General features: G+C 36.9%; 1 protein-coding gene across 1 annotated transcript in view; it reads right to left on the minus strand.

The window, feature by feature from the left end:
- ccdc149a (coiled-coil domain containing 149a) overlaps window positions 1–20,801 on the minus strand; it is a 35,603-nt gene extending 14,802 nt beyond the window's left edge. The window contains exons 1-10 of the mRNA XM_051715448.1: window positions 20,655–20,801; window positions 19,151–19,312; window positions 17,349–17,387; window positions 17,120–17,227; window positions 16,902–17,018; window positions 16,203–16,375; window positions 12,034–12,106; window positions 11,828–11,912; window positions 11,530–11,674; window positions 11,207–11,283 (exon numbers count right to left, since the gene is read on the minus strand). Of these exons, the coding sequence (XP_051571408.1) occupies window positions 11,207–11,283; window positions 11,530–11,674; window positions 11,828–11,912; window positions 12,034–12,106; window positions 16,203–16,375; window positions 16,902–17,018; window positions 17,120–17,227; window positions 17,349–17,387; window positions 19,151–19,312; window positions 20,655–20,717 (1,042 nt within the window). The 5' untranslated portion in view covers window positions 20,718–20,801. The remainder of the gene's footprint in view (window positions 1–11,206; window positions 11,284–11,529; window positions 11,675–11,827; window positions 11,913–12,033; window positions 12,107–16,202; window positions 16,376–16,901; window positions 17,019–17,119; window positions 17,228–17,348; window positions 17,388–19,150; window positions 19,313–20,654) is intronic.
- Window positions 20,802–21,036: the final 235 nt, after the last annotated feature.

The following is a 21,036-nucleotide window of genomic DNA, read 5'->3' on the forward strand; positions in this document are numbered from 1 at the left end:
CTGCTACAGTCCCGACTTGGGACCTAACTTTGGTCCTAAAAGTGCTCGCAAAGCCCCCCTTCGAGCCTCTGGACTCTGCTGATTTGTGTGTGCTTTCTCTTAAGACTGCATTACTGCTGGCTTTGGCCTCAGTAAAATGGGTCGGTGTTTTTCAAGGACTGTCAGTCGACAAGTCATGTCTGAAGTTTGGTTCAGGTCTTTCAAAAGCCACTGTCAAACCCAGAAAAGGCTATGTGCCTAAGGTTTTAACCATGCCCTTCAGAGCACAGGTGGTTCACCTTCAAGCCTTTTTCCTCCATTTAATTCGGATGAGGAACAGTCCTTGCACTTGTTATGCCCTGTGCGAGCGCTTCACACATACGTTGAGCACACCAGCCAGTTCAGACTGTCTGACCAGCTCTCTGTGTGCTATGGAGGATGCACAAAAGGAATGTCCATCACCAAGCAGAGACTTACTAACTGGAGCTTACGAATCACAGGGGGCAAATTGCTCAGTTGGTGTTAAAGCACACTCAACTAGAGGTATGGCATCTTCATGGGCATGAATGAACGGTGTGTCCTTATTTTGCAGCGGGATGGTCTTCTCAAAACACATTCGCAAGGTTTTACAACCTATATGTAACGTCTCTCTCATCGCAAGTAATTTCTGTCTAGAGTGCTTGCTATTTCGTTGGCCAAACGTATACTTATACCCCTCTTTTTAAGTATGGACTCCCCATCATTTTACACAACCGCCTGCATTCAGACCATCTCATTCAAACACTATGGGTGCATCTCAAATAGTTCCCTATTTCAGTAGTCAGTGCACTGATCAGGGAGTCAGTCATTTTTAGGGCTGTCTCATTCGCAAATGAGTGCAGACTGTCTCATTTCCAGTGCACTGAAACTTTCACTCCCTAAAAAAATCCCACAATGCACTGTAAAAACCATGGGAAATCGTTGCTCACTATGTTCCCTTATCTCTCAAGACGAGCACAAGTGTAAAACTATGAAGTCCAAGCCTTATTTTCTCTTTAAAAGAGATGTTGTTTGTAATGTCTTTCATTCATAATTACCATAATTTTAAATATTTGAGTTGTTAGAAGAAGGTTTCAAATGCACTCCAATATATTTTTATTTCTTTATTTATGCCATTTATCTGTTATAATAACACTGAACGTTTGAATATCTTCAACGAAAATGAACGATAGTGTAATTTATACCGTGATGGAGCTGATTAATAACAGCTGCGTTTCTAAGTGCAAGCTAGTTAACGTGTCGCAGGTGATTGAGTCATAAGTGTCCCAATGTTCAGTGGATCAGTACCCTTACCAGAGCCCGAATTCATGTTTATGATATACTGATTCACAACATAGGGAAATAGGGAGCTGATTGAGACACAGGGAATATGTATTAGAAAAAATCTTAAATGAAGATATTTGCAGTTACATGTGTAAACTGGAATGGATCAGGCTGCCCATGCACAAGCACACAGGAAGTGACTACAGCTCACGCCTCATCCATCTTCATTAGTACTAGCTGCATGCATCACAGGTTAACACCATATGTTACCCACAGTGGACTGTGCACTGCATACTGGTGCCATCACAACACTGGCCGCCAGTGCTTACATGCTTACAATGTCTGATCAGTTTAAAAGCAGGTTTCAAGGGACACTGAGATATGAAATATAAAAAACAGAAGAGCCATACAGTATCAAAGTGAACAGGAATCAAAGTAGCTGTGCAGTGCCTGAGTGCCCAACCATAGTAAGCTGAAGTAGCCCCATAAAGTATTTGGATACTTGAAAATGTTTGAATGTCATTGCATTAGACAGAAAATATCAAACCAAGAGGCATTTGCAAGCAAATAATGCTGAATCTTGTCTCAGAACTGACTTCACTTTTCTTAGCCATTTTTGCAATTAATTTGAACAGTTCTCAAGGTGTTTTTTAGTGAATGTATGAAGTCAGTTCCCCTCAAGTTCACACAGGTGTGCTAGCAGAGTAACCGGTAGCACTTTATTTTACAGTACTGTTCTAAATTTACATACTATATAATTACAACAACTATAGTCATTACTAGGTACTAACACTAAACCTAACCTTAACCCATTTTAAGTACATAGACAAGTACACTGTAAGTATACTGATAGTACACATACTATGAAATAAAGTACAACTGAGTAACCACAGCACTTTAACTACGGGCATGTACCACTAACATTTGACAACCAGAAAGTGTCCAAATATTTTTGTCTTCATTTTTAACAGTATATCTAGAGTTGTCATTTAAAGGGATAGTTCATCCAAAATTCTCTCATTATTTACTCACCTTCATGCCATCCCAGCTGTGTGACTTTCTTTATTCTGTTGAACACAAACGAAGATTTTTAGAAGAATATCTCAGCTCTGTAGGTCCATATAATGCAGGTGAATGGTGGCCAGAACTTTCAAGCTCCAAAAAGCACATAAAGGCAGCATAAAAATAATCCATATGACTCAAGTGGATAAATCTATGTCTTCAGAAGTGATATGATAGGTGTGGGTGAGAAACGGATCAATATTTAAGTCCTTTTTTACTATAAATTCTCCTCCTTGCCCAGTAGGTGGCGATATGCACGAAGAATGTGAATTGCACTAAGAATGCGAATTGCCAAAAACAAAAGAAGAAGAATGTGGAAGTGAATGTGGACATTTACAGGTGCATCTCAATAAATTAGAATGTCGTGGAAAAGTTCATTTATTTCAGTAATTCAACTCAAATTGTGAAACTTGTGTATTAAATAAATTCAGTGCACACAGACTGAAGTAGTTTAAGTCTTTGGTTCTTTTAATTGTGATGATTTTGGCTCACATTTAACAAAAACCCACCAATTCACTATCTCAAAAAATTAGAATACATCATAAGACCAATAAAAAAAACATTTTTAGTGAATTGTTGGCCTTCTGGAAAGTATGTTCATTTACTGTATATGTACTCAATACTTGGTAGGGGCTCCTTTTGCTTTAATTACTGCCTCAATTCAGCGTGGCATGGAGGTGATCAGTTTGTGGCACTGCTGAGGTGGGATGGAAGCCCAGGTTTCTTTGACAGTGGCCTTCAGCTCATCTGCATTTTTTGGTCTCTTGTTTCTCATTTTCCTCTTGACAATACCCCATAGATTCTCTATGGGGTTCAGGTCTGGTGAGTTTGCTGGCCAGTCAAGCACACCAACACCATGGTCATTTTAACAACTTTTGGTGCTTTTGACAGTGTGGGCAGGTGCTAAATCCTGCTGGAAAATGAAATCAGCATCTTTAAAAAGCTTGTCAGCAGAAGGAAGCATGAAGTGCTCCAAAATATCTTGGTAAACGGGTGCAGTGACTTTGGTTTTCAAAAAACACAAATGGACCAACACCAGCAGATGACATTGCACCCCAAATCATCACAGACTGTGGAAACTTAACACTGGACTTCAAGCAACTTGGGCTATGAGGTTCTCCACCCTTCCTCCAGACTCTAGGACCTTGGTTTCCAAATGAAATACGAAACTTGCTCTCATCTGAAAAGAGGACTTTGGACCACTGGGCAACAGTCCAGTTCTTCTTCTCCTTAGCCCAGGTAAGACGCCTCTGACGTTGTCTGTGGTTCAGGAGTGGCTTAACAAGAGGAATACGACAACTGTAGCCAAATTTCTTGACATGTCTGTGTGTGGTGGCTCTTGATGCCTTGACCCCAGCCTCAGTCCATTCCTTGTGAAGTTCACCCAAATTCTTGAATCGATTTTGCTTGACAATCATAAGGCTGTGGTTCTCTCGGTTGGTTGTGCATCTTTTTCTTCCACACTTTTTCCTTCCACTCAACTTTCTGTTAACATGCTTGGATACAGCACTCTGTGAACAGCCAGCTTCTTTGGCAATGAATGTTTGTGGCTTACCCTCCTTGTGAAGGGTGTCAATGATTGTCTTCTGGACAACTGTCAGATCAGCAGTCTTCCCCATGATTGTGTAGCCTAGTGAACCAAACTGAGAGACCATTTTGAAGGCTCAGGAAACCTTTGCAGGTGTTTTGAGTTGATTAGCTGATTGGCATGTCACCATATTCTAATTTTTTGAGATAGTGAATTGGTGGGTTTTTGTTAAATGTGAGCCAAAATCATCACAATTAAAAGAACCAAAGACTTAAACTACTTCAGTCTGTGTGCACTGAATTTATTTAATACACGAGTTTCACAATTTGAGTTGAATTACTGAAATAAATGAACTTTTCCACGACATTCTAATTTATTGAGATGCACCTGTATAGTATAAAAAGGAGTAAATGATGAGAGAATTTTCACTTTTGGGTGAACTATTCCTTTTAAACTTAAACTTCTTTTTGTGTTTTGCTTGAAAAGTGTGCTTGTGCTCTCTTACATTAAAATACATGTTAATCAATGCACTGACATTCATACATTTTTACATGTGACTTAAATGTTCAAATACTTTTTGGACCAACTGTATACAGGTAAATATACAGAAATGATCCTCGATAGAAAGCTAACAGCAGCTGTAAGTGTCCATATGGTCTTCTAGACCTCTTAATAATCTCAAGAGAGGGTTTATTTTTAAGAAGCACTGAAATTATGTTTTAGTGACTCAATGCTCAACTTTTTTATTTGAAAAGGTCATTGGAGTGTTATGGAGACTGGCTTCTGAGCTAATTAAAAAGTCAGGCTAATTCTATGCCGAGCAGCATGGAGCTTCACTGCAGCTTCTTCATAGCCCGCTGTGCAAAACAGGATGGATGGATGAGAGGCGATCCCCACCTGGCAGCTGCCCATCCATCCATTTATTCAATGCCTGTCCCTGCCTCACACTGGGGAACAAAATCGAGTTTTATGGACAAACCAATCTCTGCTTCACATCTTATGGCTCAATGGCCACAAAAGTCGCCACAGAAGACAAATAATTTCCTCTCATAGTGACTTTTGGCAAAAAACATGCATAAACATGCATAAACATGCATGTTTGTTTCGTCTAAGGGCCCGTTCACACTGGATGCATTCTTGCGCACAAAAACAGTGAGGTGGAGAGCAATGGAACGGAACACTAGAAATCTCAAGATGCATTTTTAAATGATAAACTTCTTGAAAGCAACTTAAAAACATGGTGCTCATGGTTTGAGACACTGAAAAACAGCAAAGTGCGATGCAATGATTAAAGGCATCTGTCTACCACATGTTTACATAGACAAACAACTGAAAAACAGCACAGACAGATGCAAGAATGCGTTCTGTGAGAATGACCCCCTAGTCAGAATATTTGGACAGGGCTGTAGTTCTGGCACATTGCGGTCAATGGCTATGTTCGGAATAGCATACTACCATAGAACTCTTGTTGTATGTATACTCTGCATAGTATGCAAAATTTCTGCCAAAATGAGCAGTATACAAGAGAGTTTATTCCATGGAATACTGTATCCTACAATGCAAGCACTCAACTTGACCTTCCGGTTCCATTGTGATGTAATATCAGAACTTTAAGTGCCATTTTTTACATCTCTTTCTTGACTCATTATTTGATCGGACTGCTGACTGTTAAGACATTTTTACACAAAATTTGATTAAAATGCAAAACAGTATAATTATATTAGGTGTCTTTAACTACTATGTACTAACATCAAAATACTTACAATACAATGTATTTATTGTGTAACTAAATATTGTTCTGAAAAATTCTCACAAAATTCACTTTTGCTGCTACTGAGGATGAGGGGCAGGTTTAGGAGTAGGGTTAAGTTAACAGAGTAACTACAGATGTAATTAAATGTAGGTACTCTAAACATAAGTACAATGCAACAACACATATGTACATAAGTACATTGTATCAAATGCTTAAGTACATTGTAGTTATAGGAATATTCCAGGTCCAATACAAGTTAAGCTATATCGACAGCTTGTGTGGCATAATGTTGATTACAAAAAAAAAAAAAAAAAAAATTAAATTTGTCCATCCTTTTCTTTAAAAAAAAAAGCAAACATCTGGGTTACAGTGAGGCATGTACAATGGAAGTGAATAACCAATATGCATGTTGACATGATTTTAGTGTGAAAAATAGCTTACTAACCCTTTCCGTCTAAAGTTATAGCCAAATTTACAACTTTGTTGCCATTATGACGTAAAGCTGTAAACCCAAAAACCTTAAAGCAACCATAAAAACAACTTTACAGCTCAAATAATACACAAGATTTAACAGAGGCATTATTGCAATTGATTTTATAAAATTATAAGCTTCACATTTCTGCCTTTCAACCCTTAAAACATTGGCCCCATTCACTTTTATTGTAAGTGTATCACTGTAACCTTGATTTGTGCTTTTTTTTTATTGATTTTTTTTTAAAGAAAATGAGGGACAAGTCTAAATTATTTTTTTGTTGTAATCAATATTATGCCAAAAATGCTGTTGATTGAGCTTAACTTGTATTGAACCAGGAACATTATAAAGTGGGTCCTTTATTTCTAAGATGATAACTGGACATCAGTTGAATTAAAAACAATAATTTACAATAAAATATTGTAATGAGATCCTGTGAAAAACGTAGAGAGTAAATGTGATAACAATGTAGCATACTACTGTTTGAAATGTTTATTATAGAATAATGCTTCCCGTTTCATTTACTGTTTTAAAAAAGTAGTTGGCAGTATAGTAGACAGTGCACACTGCTCACTATATAGTAACTAGTGAGCTAGTATTCCATTCCAAACATAGCCAAAAACACCACACAGGAAGAAGCACAGAAGACAACTAAACAGACATTTAAAAAAAATAGTTCTTCTTTCCAAAGAGAAATTCTTCTATTCTCTCTTTAGCATTAACTGCTTTTATTCATTTTTACAAGGCCACCAACTCTGGAGTTCAATCACTTTCATAGACTGAGTTGTGATCCTCTCTCTCATCCACAAAGTTCCCTAATAATACCACATTCCCCAAATGTGTTTGTAATGTGGGCAATCAGTTTCAGTAATGGATGCTTGTCAGTTTTATGGCGGGTGTGTGTCTGATCTGCGCTTCCATCAAAGTGCTTTACTACCCTCTTGTGGACAACAACTGAAAGAACTGCTCTTGAGGTTTGTGCTTGTATGAAGATTTTAGAGAAGTATTTGGCCACTTTCAAAAAGCCCAGCCCACAAGCAATTAAATTAGTACTTTGAAACTAACTTAATATCTAATCATTATTAATGGTTATTGGAAGATATCCCTAATTCCACTGTTGGGATAAGGATTTGACAGTCTGACCTCAAGAAATTTTGTGACTGGGAGACATTTTTGCAAACTGATTTGTGTAAGGAACCACATAATATTGCAGTGATTTGAATAAACAACCAACCTTAAAAGTAATAAACTTCAACCTGCAACTGTTCCTGCACTGGCTACAGGAATGAATGATAGCTTTATATTCAGAACATCCAAGAAATCTTCTAGCAACACCCTAGCAACCACAAACACGCTAAAAACCACTCATAACACAACGGGTTGGCATCATGGCAAAAAGTTTTGCACGGTCAAGCACAACTCTAGTTTATATTATAATTACACCTTGAAAAATGTTAAAGCCCTAAAATACCTCCAGGCTTGAAGATCGGTCAAAAATTATTCACTGAGCATTTTATGTATGATAAATATCAACTCATGCAGTAAACATTTACACGTGAAAAATCACACTTAAATTGTCTGTCAGTTGCATTGGATTAATAGTTTACCTGTCAGTGTCTTACTTTTTGATGCTGAGGAATAGCTGGCAAGTACTTTCACAACTTGCTGTCAGTTGCACCATATATTTTTGGACAGAAGTTGACAGCTACCATAGACATTGACAAATGCGGTGTGAATGATTTGGATCCATCAGTGTATATATGTAGCCTTGATGAATACACCTGATCTAAATACTGCTGGACAATAACCTCCTTAGGGACATCTTTCTCATTCTTGATTTTGTTTTGCAATTGTAGGTCAATAATAGGCATAGGATATATCCATGCGGGAACGTTAGATAAAACCAAAGTAGGGCTGACTGCATATTCTGCAATACCAACTGTCTGTGCTTCCCTATTAGCAGTCCATCCAAAGCTTTTAATGTTATTATTTCCATGTTCCCAACACTCCTCCAAAAAACTCTTTACTGGATGACTTTCTTTAAGACATTTTACATTTGCCCAATAAGCCATTCTCAATTTATACCTACAGAGATGTAAAGGAGCTTCCCCGACTTCTAGGTGCAAAGCTGGAATTAGAGATGTTTTAAAAGCGCCACAGCATATTCTTAGGGCTTGAGCCTGCTCTGCTTCTATCTTTTTAATTATGGATGCAGATGCAAATCCATAAACTATACTCCCGTAATCCAAATTTGATCTGATTAATGTACAGTATATTCTCTTCAGTGACAATCTACAAGCTCCCCATTCAACTCCTGATCAACATCGTAGAATATTTATTCCTGTTTTAAACTTCTCAATCAGCTTTTTAGCGTGTGCTCCAAATGTCAATCCAGGTTCCATCCATACACCAAGGTATTTTACTACTGAAACTTGTTTCAGTACCTGTTTATATAATTTCAATTTAACCTCTGGTACAGCTTTCCTTTTTGTGAAACACATGACTTGAGTTTTAGCCACTGATATGGTATGTGTGTGTCTGTACGTATGTGTATAATACATTTTTTTTATTTTTTTATTTTTATTATCTATGTCTTGCTACTGTTTTTGTATTGTTTTTGTATTGTTGTACACTGGAAGCTCTGGTCACCAAGACAAATTCCTTGTATGTGTAAGCATACTTGGCAATAAAGCTGATTCTGATTCTGATAATCTGAAACTCCACTTATTTGCCCATGTCTCCACTTCATCAACTGCTTTCTGTAAAGTTTGTGACACATATGTTATATTACGTCCTCTTTTCCATTTTGCCCCATCATCTGCATAAAGTGACCTTCCTATGTCTCCATTAATATTACTAAAATCATCATTTATCATAATATTAAATAATACTGGACTACATACACTCCTTTGAGGAGATCCATTGTCTATCTTGTATGTATTTGAATACTCCTACCCTAACTTGTACTGTTCTTTCAAGAAGTAAATCCATAATCCAGTTATACATCTTTCCTCCAATTCCCATACTTTTAAGTTTTATTAGAAGCCCCTCTTTCCAAAGCATATCATATGCTTTCTCAATACTGAAAAACACACCTACCATTACCTATTTGCTTGTGCTTTTCTAATATCTGCTTCCAGACATAACACAGCATCCATAGTACTCCAACCTGCCCGAAATCCACTCTGATATGGAAGAATAAGTACTTTTAGTTATATTATATAATTTAGTCTATATATAATCATTCTTTCCATCAGTTTACATAAATTAGAAGTTAATGCAATAGGTCAGTAATTATTTAGATTGGATTTATCCTTTCCAGGTTTCCCTACTGGCACAATAATTCCATGCTTCCATGAGGAAGGAAGTTTACCTGCATTCCATATCTTATTAAACAGACTTAAAATTATGTTTAATGATCTATCTGACAGATGTTGAATATTTAAGTACACTTAACTCCCCCTAGAGCTCTTTTTAGTCCATATAAGCTACATTCTGTATCTAAAGTGTCTCCAGATGAATTTCTTTTCACCAGCACATCTGGACTCTGGCTCTTATTCTGCTCTGTATGCCTTTTTAGTTCTTATGACACATTATTGTCACTATGTACTCTAACAAACACTTCTGCCAACATTTCTGCTTTTTCAGTGTCTGTCACAGCTATTCTTCCTTCATCATTTTTTAAGACATTTAAACCCCATACTTCACTAATGTTAGTATCTCCTCATATTATGCTACACCAATCTCTCCAGTGCTTCCTTTTAGCTGCTCAAATTATCCTTCTTACTTTTGCTTGTGCTTTCTTATACGTAATAAAGTATTCATACAAATACGTCTTTCTGATCTTTCTAAATGCTTTATTCCTATTTTGTACAGCATTACTACACTGATCTGTCCACCAGGGAACTGCTTTCCTCTTTTTACACTTTCCCTTTTTTCCTATGACAATGTCTGTTATTTTATACAAAACTTCACATATTTTCCCATTAAACTCTTCTATATCCTCCACCAACTCCAATTCTAATCCTATTAATTCTACCAAGATATTTACATGCTTCCCGATTTGCCTTTTTATATCTCCATCTTGGAACTGTGTTTTTATTATACTCAGAAACATCCATACCCATTTGCATGTAATTACATAATGATCACTACCCATTATATTATCAACACGCTCTCTTCCTCGTGTCGCCCTTATTACACTCCCAGCGGCAACATGTGAAAGCTAATATTTCAAACATCCAACAAAATGAAAAGGAAGTAACGTACATATAATAAATCTAATAATGAATACAAATAATTAAATGAAATGGTAACAAACCAACCAAAATGTTCACTAAGATTAATTACACCAATGGGTTATCAAACTTCAGTTTTCAGTTTGACATTAAGCCTCATTCTTATATCCTATAGAGTAGAGAATAGTTTGTATAAGCCTACCTGTTTTTAAATTAATTGCAATATGACTTTTTGTCCAAATCGGAGCTCCAGTTAATGTTCAGGAGCTTCAGTTAATGTTCACATCAACCATCAGAATGGGGACAAAATGTGATCTCTGATTTCCACCATGGCATGATTGTTGGTGCCAGATGGGCTGGTTTGAGTATTTCTGTAACTGCTGATCAACAATCTCTAGAGTTTACTCAGAATGGTGCCAAAAACAAAAAACATCCAGTGAGCGGCAGTTCTGTGGACAGAAATGCTTGTTGATGAGAGAATTCAATGGAGAATGGCCAGATTGGTTCCAGTTGACAGAAAGGCTACGGTAACTCGGATAACCACTCTGTACAATTGTGGTGAGAAGAATATCATCTCAGAATGCACAACACGTCGAACCATGAGGCGGATGGGCTACAACAGCAGAAAACCATGTAGGGCACTTTATTAGGACCATAGTGTTCCTAATAAAGTGCTCAGTGAGTGTATATACAGTATGTGTGTATATATATGCATGCATGTAGCCTATCCTTGTGGCTAAACAAAATTGTGGATATTGAAACAAGTCCATGAGGAAACAAACTTGCACACTACCCATGAAGCCATGTCAATAAATAGAAAATGTACAGTACATAAAGCAAAGGAACATGAACCACTTGCAAGAAACACTCACCTGGGAGACTCCAAAGTCCAGAAACTTCTAGAGTCTTCAATTTCCTTTCCAAACCAGTAACTCGATTTCCTAGAATTCTATGAAGTGTAATAAATTCACCCAATAAAGATTTTTAAAATATTCTTGTGAAAAATATTTGTGCATACAGGTTGTCTGAATATGTAGGTTTTGATATATTTGAATGTTGTTATAAGCTCCGCTATGAATGATGACAGATGGACTCATTGGAAACATAAGATCTAAATGGGCACAATTGTATAGACTACCAACCAAAAACTCTTTAAAAGAGTATAATTGAGATACACACACACACACACACACACCTGTTGGTCTGCTTCTGGTGTTGAATAATTAAGTTCTTCTCATGAATGGTCTCCAGTAACGCTGTTGCTAAAGACTTCAGATCAGAGATAGACTGAGGTGTGGCTGGTAGACTGCAACCATTATCCTCTGACAACAGCTCTTGCACTGCAGACAGCAAGAATAAGGTTTTTGTGTGTTTGCACCAGTGTATGCAGTCATTTGATATGCTGAATTTCGACATATCTTCACTTCCTTGTCCATTAAATTCTTAAATTTTCTATGAAAGTCCTGAATGAGACAAATAATTCACATAATCACCTTGTTTAGGAGAAAGGACTCCAGTAAGAGCACTACTATTAGACTTGCCCCCAATTTTTGAGTTTCTTCTTCGATCCAAAGCAGTCTGCAAGATATCCAGACAAACAGCAATCATTCATTAACAGTTTTATGTATGTTAGCAACCAAAAATTGAGTGTTATGGAATTAATCCTTATTAATTGAAAACAAAAAACACATAGGCTTACCTTATATTTCTGTATGTTACTCTTCAAAAGGCTGACCTCCTCTTGAACTTGTTTTAATCTCTCATGTAAATATCTGTGAAGGAATAAGACATTACCTTTTACTCTAAATCTAAATTGAACACTGGAAAACATCAGCCAACCAAAACTCAGATCAGATTACTAGAGGATCATAACTTTCATTTCACGACTACTGTTACAACTTATCTATTTTGAAACTATAGAATAAGATTTTTTTTTGGTGGTAGCTGGTTTTACATGGTTTCGTTTATGTAATGTATTCATCTGTAGTTTATGATGGTCTAAATACTTGATCAGCTGGTGAGGCCAGTATCAATTCGGTAGACCATGGTGGCCATGCTGGTAAGGGCTGGTAGACCACGTTGGACCAGCAAAAAAAACAAAACATATTCCAAGCTAGACCAGTGGCTCTTAACCAGGGTGCCGGCACCACTAGGGAGCCTCAGCAAACTTCCAAGGGGGCTGCAAGATGACTCAAATAAAAATAAAAAAATGTCAGATTAAAATAATCAAATTTAATTAAAATGCTAAAAACGAAAAAAAAAAAAATGGATGTGGATAAGGCCTACAACTTAAACAACTTAAAAGAATAATATAAATTTCAGCAGGACACTGACCTAATGATTTATGTCACGTTTAGAATATCTGAAGGCAAACATGAGCAGTAAGAACAGGAGTAGGATAGAACAAGGTGAACATTTTGTCAATAATTTGTCCATTTGTCCTTGTAAATCCAGATTTGAATCCCTTTAACTTATGTAAATTGTACTTGCCTTTATGAAAATTTACCATTGTTCTTCCATTTTTTAACAATGGCATTTGTAATGATAAAGGCCACAATCACAGGTCAGACCATGACTGGCTCTACAATACTGTTTTTAGGCTAATGTAGATAGTCTTACTAAAAAATAAACTATAGGCTATTATTTGATATGAAAAACCTATGGCCTAAACACATTTAGAAACCTTTAACTACAACTTCACACTAAATAATTCCATGGAGTACAAAAGGTGATATTGGGTAGATTAAACTAAGTCAGCTTTCAATTTCATTGCATCTTTTTCCATAAAATTGAAAAATACATTAATCTTTTTTTTTTTTTTTTTTGCACTAATGGAAGAAAGTCCTAAGGATCTGGATCAAAATAAAGGTAAGCGAATGACAGAATAATTATTAATAACAAAAATGAAGTTTATAGACTCGCCCTAATCATTTTAATATGCATCTATACCAGTTAGTGTTACTGCAGTTAAAAAGTTTAATTTGGATGTTGATAAAACCCTGGTAATCAGTGTTGATGCATTTCACAGAGTTGTCTCTTTACTTCATCAGTGCTGTTAATGTCAGGGCTGTCTAGCCATTTGAGAAGTTTAAATTCGTCCATATAGAGCTTTATACTAGAATGTTCTCTTTAGAATTCAAATGGATCACATAAGCCGCGATGTAAAGTGAATCACGTAAGTTTTGCTCTGCGCTGTCCAAGAGTTCTGGCTTAATCTCTGGAGCATGCTGATGTGCGCTGCGGCTGTTCGTGCAAAACCACGCTTCATTCGCACTGCACAGATGCACGTGCCAGGTGTGAGAAGCATATTTACTACTTATAAAGCGCTGAACACGAGATGAATATAATTCAATTTGTTTAGGTTATGGCTACCCATCAAAGTGGCTAGAAAGAGCGATGGAGTTACCCACCACTGCTGATTTCTACCCACATTTGGCTGGTGTTAATGTCAAGCCCTGTATATATATATATATATATATATATATACACACACACACACACACACACACACACACACACACACACACAGTGCATTCAGAAAGTTTTCACATTTTGTTATGTTGCAGCCTTATTCTAAAATGCTTTAAATTATTTTTATTTTTTTCACATCAATCTACACTCCATACCCTATAATGACAAAGCAAAAACCATATTTTTGATAACTTTACATATGTATTAAAAAGAAAAAACTGAAATATCACATTGACATAAGTATTCAGACCCTTAACTCAGTACTTAGTTGAAGCACCTTTGGCAGTGATTACAGCCTCAATTCTTCTCTGCAGATCCTCTCAAGCTCTGTCAAGTTGGATGGGGACTGTCGTTGGACAGCCATTTTCGATGTTCGATTGGGTTCAAGTCTGGGCTCTGGCTGGGCCACTCAAGGACATTCACAGAGTTGTCCCTAAGCCACTCTTGCATTGTCTTGGCTGTGTGCTTAGGGTCATTGTCCTGTTGGAAGGTGAACCTTTGGCCCAGTCTGAGGTCCTGAGTGCTCTGGACCAGGTTTTCATTAAGGATATCTCTGTATTTTGTTCAGCTTTCTTTCAACCCTGACCAGTCCCCCAGTCCCTGCCACTGAAAAACACCCCCACAGCATGATGCTACCACCACAATGCTTCACCGTTGGGATGGTATTCTGGTTTCCTCCAGACATGATGCTTGGAACTGAGGCCAAACAGTTCAATATTCATTTCATCAGACCAGAGAATCTTGTTTCTCACAGTCTGAGAGTCCTTTAGGTGCTTTTTTATGTGTCTTGCACTGAGAAGAGTCTTCCATCTGGCCATTCTGCCATAAAGCCCAGATCGGTGGAGTGTTGAAGTGATGGTTGTCCCTCTGCAAGTTTCTCCTATCTCCACACATGATCTCTGGAGCTCAACCAGAGTGACCATCGGGTTCTTGGTCACCTCTCTTACCAAGGCCCTTCTCCCCCAGTTGCTCATTTTGGCCAGGCGGCCAGCTCTAGGAAGAGTCCTGGTTGTCCAAACTTCTTCCATTTAAGAATTATGGAGGCCACTCTGAATTCTTATTGTAGCCTTCCCCAGATCTGTGCCTCGACACAATCTGGTCTCTGAGCTCTGCAGGCAGTTCCTTTGACCTCATGGCATGGTTTTTGCTCTGATATGCATTTTCAGCTGTGAGACCTTATATAGACAGGTTTGTGCCTTTCCAAATCATATACAATCAATTAAATTTGCCACAGGTGGACTCCAAGCAAAGTGTAGAAATATTTCAAAGATGATCCAGAGAAATGAGATGCACCTGAGCTAAATTTCAAGTGTCATAGCAAAGGGTCTGAATCAAAGTTATCAAAAATCAGTTTTTTGCTTTGACATTATGAGGTATGGAATGTAGATTGAGGTGAAAAAATAAATAATTTAAAGCATAAGGCTGTAACATAACAAAATGTGAAAAAATGAAGGGGTTTGAATACTTTCTGAATGCACTGTATATACAGTAGTGTGCAAAAGTTTCAGGCACTTGTGAAAAATGCTGCATAGTGAGGATTTTTTCAAAAAGAATGCCATAAATAGTTTTCATTTATCAATTAACATCATACAAAGTCCAGTAAACAGAAAAAAAAAAAAAAGATAAATATTTGGCATGACAACCTTTGCCTTTAAAACAGCTCCAGTTCTCCTAGGTACACCTGGACACAGTTTTTCTTTGTTGTTAGCAGATAGGATGTTCCAAGCTTCTTGGAGAATTTGCCACAGTTCTTCTATTTATTTTGGCTGTCTCAATTGCTTCTGTCTCTTCATGTAATCCCAGACTGACTCGATGTTCAGTGGGGGGCTCTGTGGGGGTCATGCCATTGGTTGCAGGGCTCCCTGTTCTTCTATTCTATTCTACTCGCAAAAGAAATGTTTGGTAGTCTAAAATGTATATTTCCTATTGAAGTTTTTTGTTTTTGGCACCATTCTGAGTAAACTCTAGAGACTGTTGTGCGTGAAAATCCCAGGAGATTAGCAGTTACAGAAATACTCAAACCAGTCCATCTGGCACCAAAAATCATGCCACGCTCGAAATCACTTAGATCACATTTTTCCCCATTCTGATGTTTGATGTGAACATTAACTGAAGCTCCTGATCCGTATCTGCATGATTTTATGCATTGAACTGCTGCCACACGATTGGCTGATTAGATAATCGCATGAATAAGTAGGTGTACAGGTGATCCTAATAAAGTGGTCAGTGAGTGTATATACTGTATATATATATATATATATATATATATATATATATATATATATATATATATATATAGGTATCATATTAGCAAACCTATTGCACACAATAAGCAGAGCCAATTATTGATAGCTGGTAGTGGTTGGCTATATTAGTGCTATGCTAAAAATCACTGACTTGTTCTCCATGCAGAGGACATCCACGTCAATGATGCGTCTCTCCTGGCCACCCAAAATGTGGTACAGCTCACGGTTGAGACGTTCAGCCTTCTCCTTGAACACAGTCTTCTCTGCCATCATATCCTGCAGTTCATCACTCACTGTCTTCAGACTGTGTTCAAGCTCCTCTCTCTTAAAAACAGTACAAGTGGAGAAACAATTGTCTTTATTTCTAAGAGCAAATCAATACTTTAATTTTCAATAGTGTTATACTTAAAGGTATATTCCTGGTTCAATACAAGTTAAGGTCAATGGACAGCATTTGTGGCATAATATTGATTACCAAAAAAAAAAAAATAAAAGAAAAAAAATATTTTGACTCGTCCCTCCTTTTCTTTATAACAACAGAAATAGAGGTTACAGTGAGGCATTTACAAAGGAAGTGAATGGGGCCAATCCGTAAACGTTAAAATACTCATCGTTTCAAAAGTATATGTTTTATATAATTAATATAATTAATATGAGGTCATAAAACTGCCTCCATAATAATTAGCTAAATTTAGCTGAAATAGTTTGCGATTATAGCATTTCACACCAAAGTAAATCACAACAATCAAAGGGAATGTAAACTCTCCAAATACAGAGTTATCTTTTACAATACACTGTATGTAAGTTTAAGAGACCCATATTACACCTCAAGGGAAAGCAAAGAATTTACCTGCAGCGCTGCCTTTTCAAGTTGCCTGACCAGGTCTTCTCGCTCATGAGCAGGGAAATGTCTGAACCCAGCTTCATCATCCCCAAGCCTCTGCTTTGTGATAGTCATTCTTAAAAGCTACAGGAAGATATGGGTGGGCTGATAATAATCTATCCATACTGAGGTCTAAAGACACTATGATTATATTGCACATGCTTTTATTTGTGTTTGTAATGTACCTTATTGTCTCCCTGAATCTCACTTAGTCTCTGAGTGAGCTCATTCACCTCTTCTGACAGCTGTTTATTCCTCTCCCGTGAATTCATCAACAACTGTGCCAAATTCACCTGAGTAAGAGAAAGACAGGAAGGCAGAGAGAAAGAAAAAACAATGACCTGAGAAAACAGTCACACACAGAATGATTAAAATAACATGGTAATGTAAAACCTACTGTAAAAACGAACTTACCTGATTGCGCTTTTCTGGCGGAAGTGAAGGTTCACCATCCTGGAATATATGATAATCACAATTAGGCTTTTCACACTTTGCTATGGCCATTTTTAACCCTCAAGGCCACTTTTTAAACTTGGGATAAAGGGATAGTTCAGCCAAAAATGAAAATTCTCTCATAATTTACTCAACCTCATGCCATCCCAAATGTGTCTGACTTTCTTTCTTCTGCTGAAAAAAAAAACAAGAAAAGATTTTTAGAAAAAAAAACTCAGCTCTGTTGGTCCATTCAATGCAAGTGAATGGTGGCCAGAACTTTAAAGCTTAAAAAAGCACATGAAGTCAGAATAAAAGTAATCCATACGACTCCAGTGGTTAAATCCATATCTTAAGAATCAATATGAAAAGTGTGGGTGAGAAACTGATCAATAGCTCACTTTTTACTATAAATGTCCACATTCACTTCCACATTTTTCTTCTTTTGTTTTTGAAGATTTGCATTCTTCATGAAAATCGCCACCTACTGGGCAGGGAGGAGAATTTATAGTAAAAAAGGACTTAAATATTGATGTTTCTCACCTACACCTCTCATATTGCTTGTGAAGACATGGATTTAACCACTGGAGTCATATGGATTACTTTTATGCTGCCTTTATGTGCGTTTTGGAGCTTGCATTAAATGGACCAACAGAGCTGAGATATTCTTCTAAAAATCTTTGTTTGTGTTCAGCAGAAAAAAGAAAGTCATACACATCTGGGATGGCATGAGGGTGAGTAAATGATGAGAGAATTTGCATTTTTGGGTGAACTATTCTTTTAGCTATGTTTATAATTTAAAATTCTTAATTAGCAGTGTTAGCACCTACAAAATTGTGGTATTAAAGTTATACAGTATGAAACAGTGTGGTGCTAGAATGTTGCAACAAGCTGTTTTTCGTCAGACAACCAATCATAAACAAAACAATAACTGTGTCATTAAAGGTGCTGTAAGCAATTTTAGCCGTTCTAGTTCAATGAGACTGAGCCGTTGGATTAGCCATGCCCCCTTTTTCCAAAACCCCACACTCCAAAGATACCAAATGAGCTTCATTGAGACAGATATAGCGCAGAAATAGTTGTTAAAAACAACAGCAGCAAATAGCGCCCTCAACTGACAACTGTTATGAACAACATGGCTTGAAAATGTCAGTATGACTAATTTGCTGCAACTACACTGTGAGAACATACAAAATGATTGACAGGTCGAAAGCATCATTGTCCGTGGTCCATGGAGACATTTTTGTTTGCTGCTTACAGAGTCTACAGCTGTCACAGAGACTGGTGAGATATCTTACAACACTTATTTTAGTAATATCTCTCACGGAGTAGGAACAAATTTTGCGCACCTTTCCATAAAAAAATAGCTTACAGCACCTTTATGTATCCATGCGCTTTATAGTCACAAAAACCTTCAAGCACTGTTTTAGTTTTAGCATCTGAATAAACTGTTAAAATGCTGAACAGTGAAGACAAATGCGTTAACTGCAGTGATAAAGTGACAGTATTAATTATTAGCAGGTTTAGGTTTTTAAAACAGGTTGCTTGCTCGTTGTGTACTGCACCTTGTAAATACGCTAGTAAGAATGTTAACCTAGGGTTTACAATCGTACAATGTGAAACATGAAAAAAGATGGAACCCTTGGTTACCAATTTCAATTTTGCAAAACTCAAACTGATGAAAAAGGAGCATAGAAATTATCCTTTAAACTGAATTAAATTGAAAATTGTGATCAATATAAATTTAATTGAAATAAAAACGTAAAGGACATCTAAAGACACACAATTAGTTCTCTGTATTTTTTCTTCAAGCCCTGGTGTCTCTCTCGAAGCTGGTTGGCCATCAGCTTGTACTGGTCTCTCTCCTGCTGACACGTGTCCAGCTCTTTAGAAAGAATGAGAAGGGCATCCTTCTTGCTCTCCAGCTTACGTTTGCATATCAAGAACTGCAGAAAAAAGGAGAAAAGCACCAATGTGGACATGTACGTTTGTGGTAAGACACAAAAATGTAACAAAATACGTCATACTCGTAACGTGATATGTGGATTGAAGAAATGTCAAGCTCTGGTGTATGTCATTGCCTGATAACTGGGTCTGAACTAGATTGGATCTTTGCTAGTGAGAGTCTCCTAAAACCAACGGCATTAGACTGAGATGGCAAATGCCAATGTTACACTGACATTTAATCATTAGCATCTTAAGAAAATAAATATTTGGCTATGCTTGAAGGGAGATGATAAGACTTTTCATTCTATAATTGAGAACTCACTTCAAAAGTATGTTTTTTAATTATGCAAAGGATGGCCATGTTGATAAACATTCTATACATCCATCTGAAGGGAAGACAGAGTGTAAAGGCAAAATAAACTGCTTTGAGAGTCATGTCACACATTAAACTTATTAAAACTTTGTCGTTATGACATTTTCTGGAATAACGTCTGGAATCTGGAAGTTTTTTACAATTTCACACAATTTTATGGTCATTAATGTTCGTAATGCTGCTATTGTTTTACGCACTTAGAATGAACTTGATGTCTCAGTGTTTTGAATTATACATTTTGGCCATTCACTGTCATTGCTGTTAGATTTAATGTTTGTTTCATTCATGTAATGTTTAATGCACTTCTTAAAAATGTCATAAGGAGCTCTTTTGTGAGGCTCTTTTTGTTAGTAATAATGGAATACATTTTCTTCCTCTCTGTACATTTATGTTAAAATTATTATCCTACTCAAACGCATGTGACATAAAATAAAATAGAATTAGGTTGAAATACAAAAGTAATCCAAAAGTAATCGGATTAGATTACCCCCCCCCATGTAATCTATGAGATTACGTTACTGATTGCATTTTTGTCATGTAATTTGTAATCAGTACCTGATTACTATTCATAAGTAATCCGCCCAGCATGGCAGATACTGTATGAATTGGTCCATAATGGTATTGCTGACATATTACAGAAGAAACCCCATAGAGACCATTACAGTTTCCATTATAACCAATACAATTACCAATCTGTTAAAACAATTAGGATTTCTGTGAGGGTTTCTATTGTTTTTTTGTTTTCAGCAGGGTAGATATTGGAATGAATTAGATATGCTGTGTTAGTGGAGAACATCTAAATGAGCATTTCACACGTTTAATATATTAAAACTTATATCAAGTATATTAAGTTTTGACAATTGTACTCTATTCAAATTCCCATTTCCTAAAGTGCTAGCAGTCCCATATGGACACAACTCGTGCACGCAAGAATTATTATCATGTTCGTGTTTTAGTTAAGCACTCACCTCGTTCACTAAACCTTGCCAATCACTTTCACTTCTCTTCGAAGAGTTCATTTCTTGCAGCATTTGGCGATTTTATTATGTTTTTGAAAATAACAGCTATAATACATTCGCGCGCATGGATATACACCTCCTGCCCCTTTCAGTCTGTTTACTCTTTGTCAGCTGAGAGATCCGGGTTTGTGAAATACTGAACCAGGATTGATAGCCAAAAGGGCCGGTGTGAACGAGTTACATGTAACATAGAAGTTACATAGAAAAAACATAGAAGTGAAAGGTTACGTGTATTAGTTGCTTTTTATTGTAGAGGAGCTTTAGACTAAATATCCATCCACTAGATGGCGTAAACAAAGTATGGAAAATACAAAAGACACCAGTAACACTT

The sequence above is a fragment of the Myxocyprinus asiaticus genome, chromosome 2 (assembly GCF_019703515.2).
Source record: "Myxocyprinus asiaticus isolate MX2 ecotype Aquarium Trade chromosome 2, UBuf_Myxa_2, whole genome shotgun sequence".
In the NCBI taxonomy this organism is placed as follows: Eukaryota; Metazoa; Chordata; class Actinopteri; order Cypriniformes; family Catostomidae; genus Myxocyprinus; species Myxocyprinus asiaticus.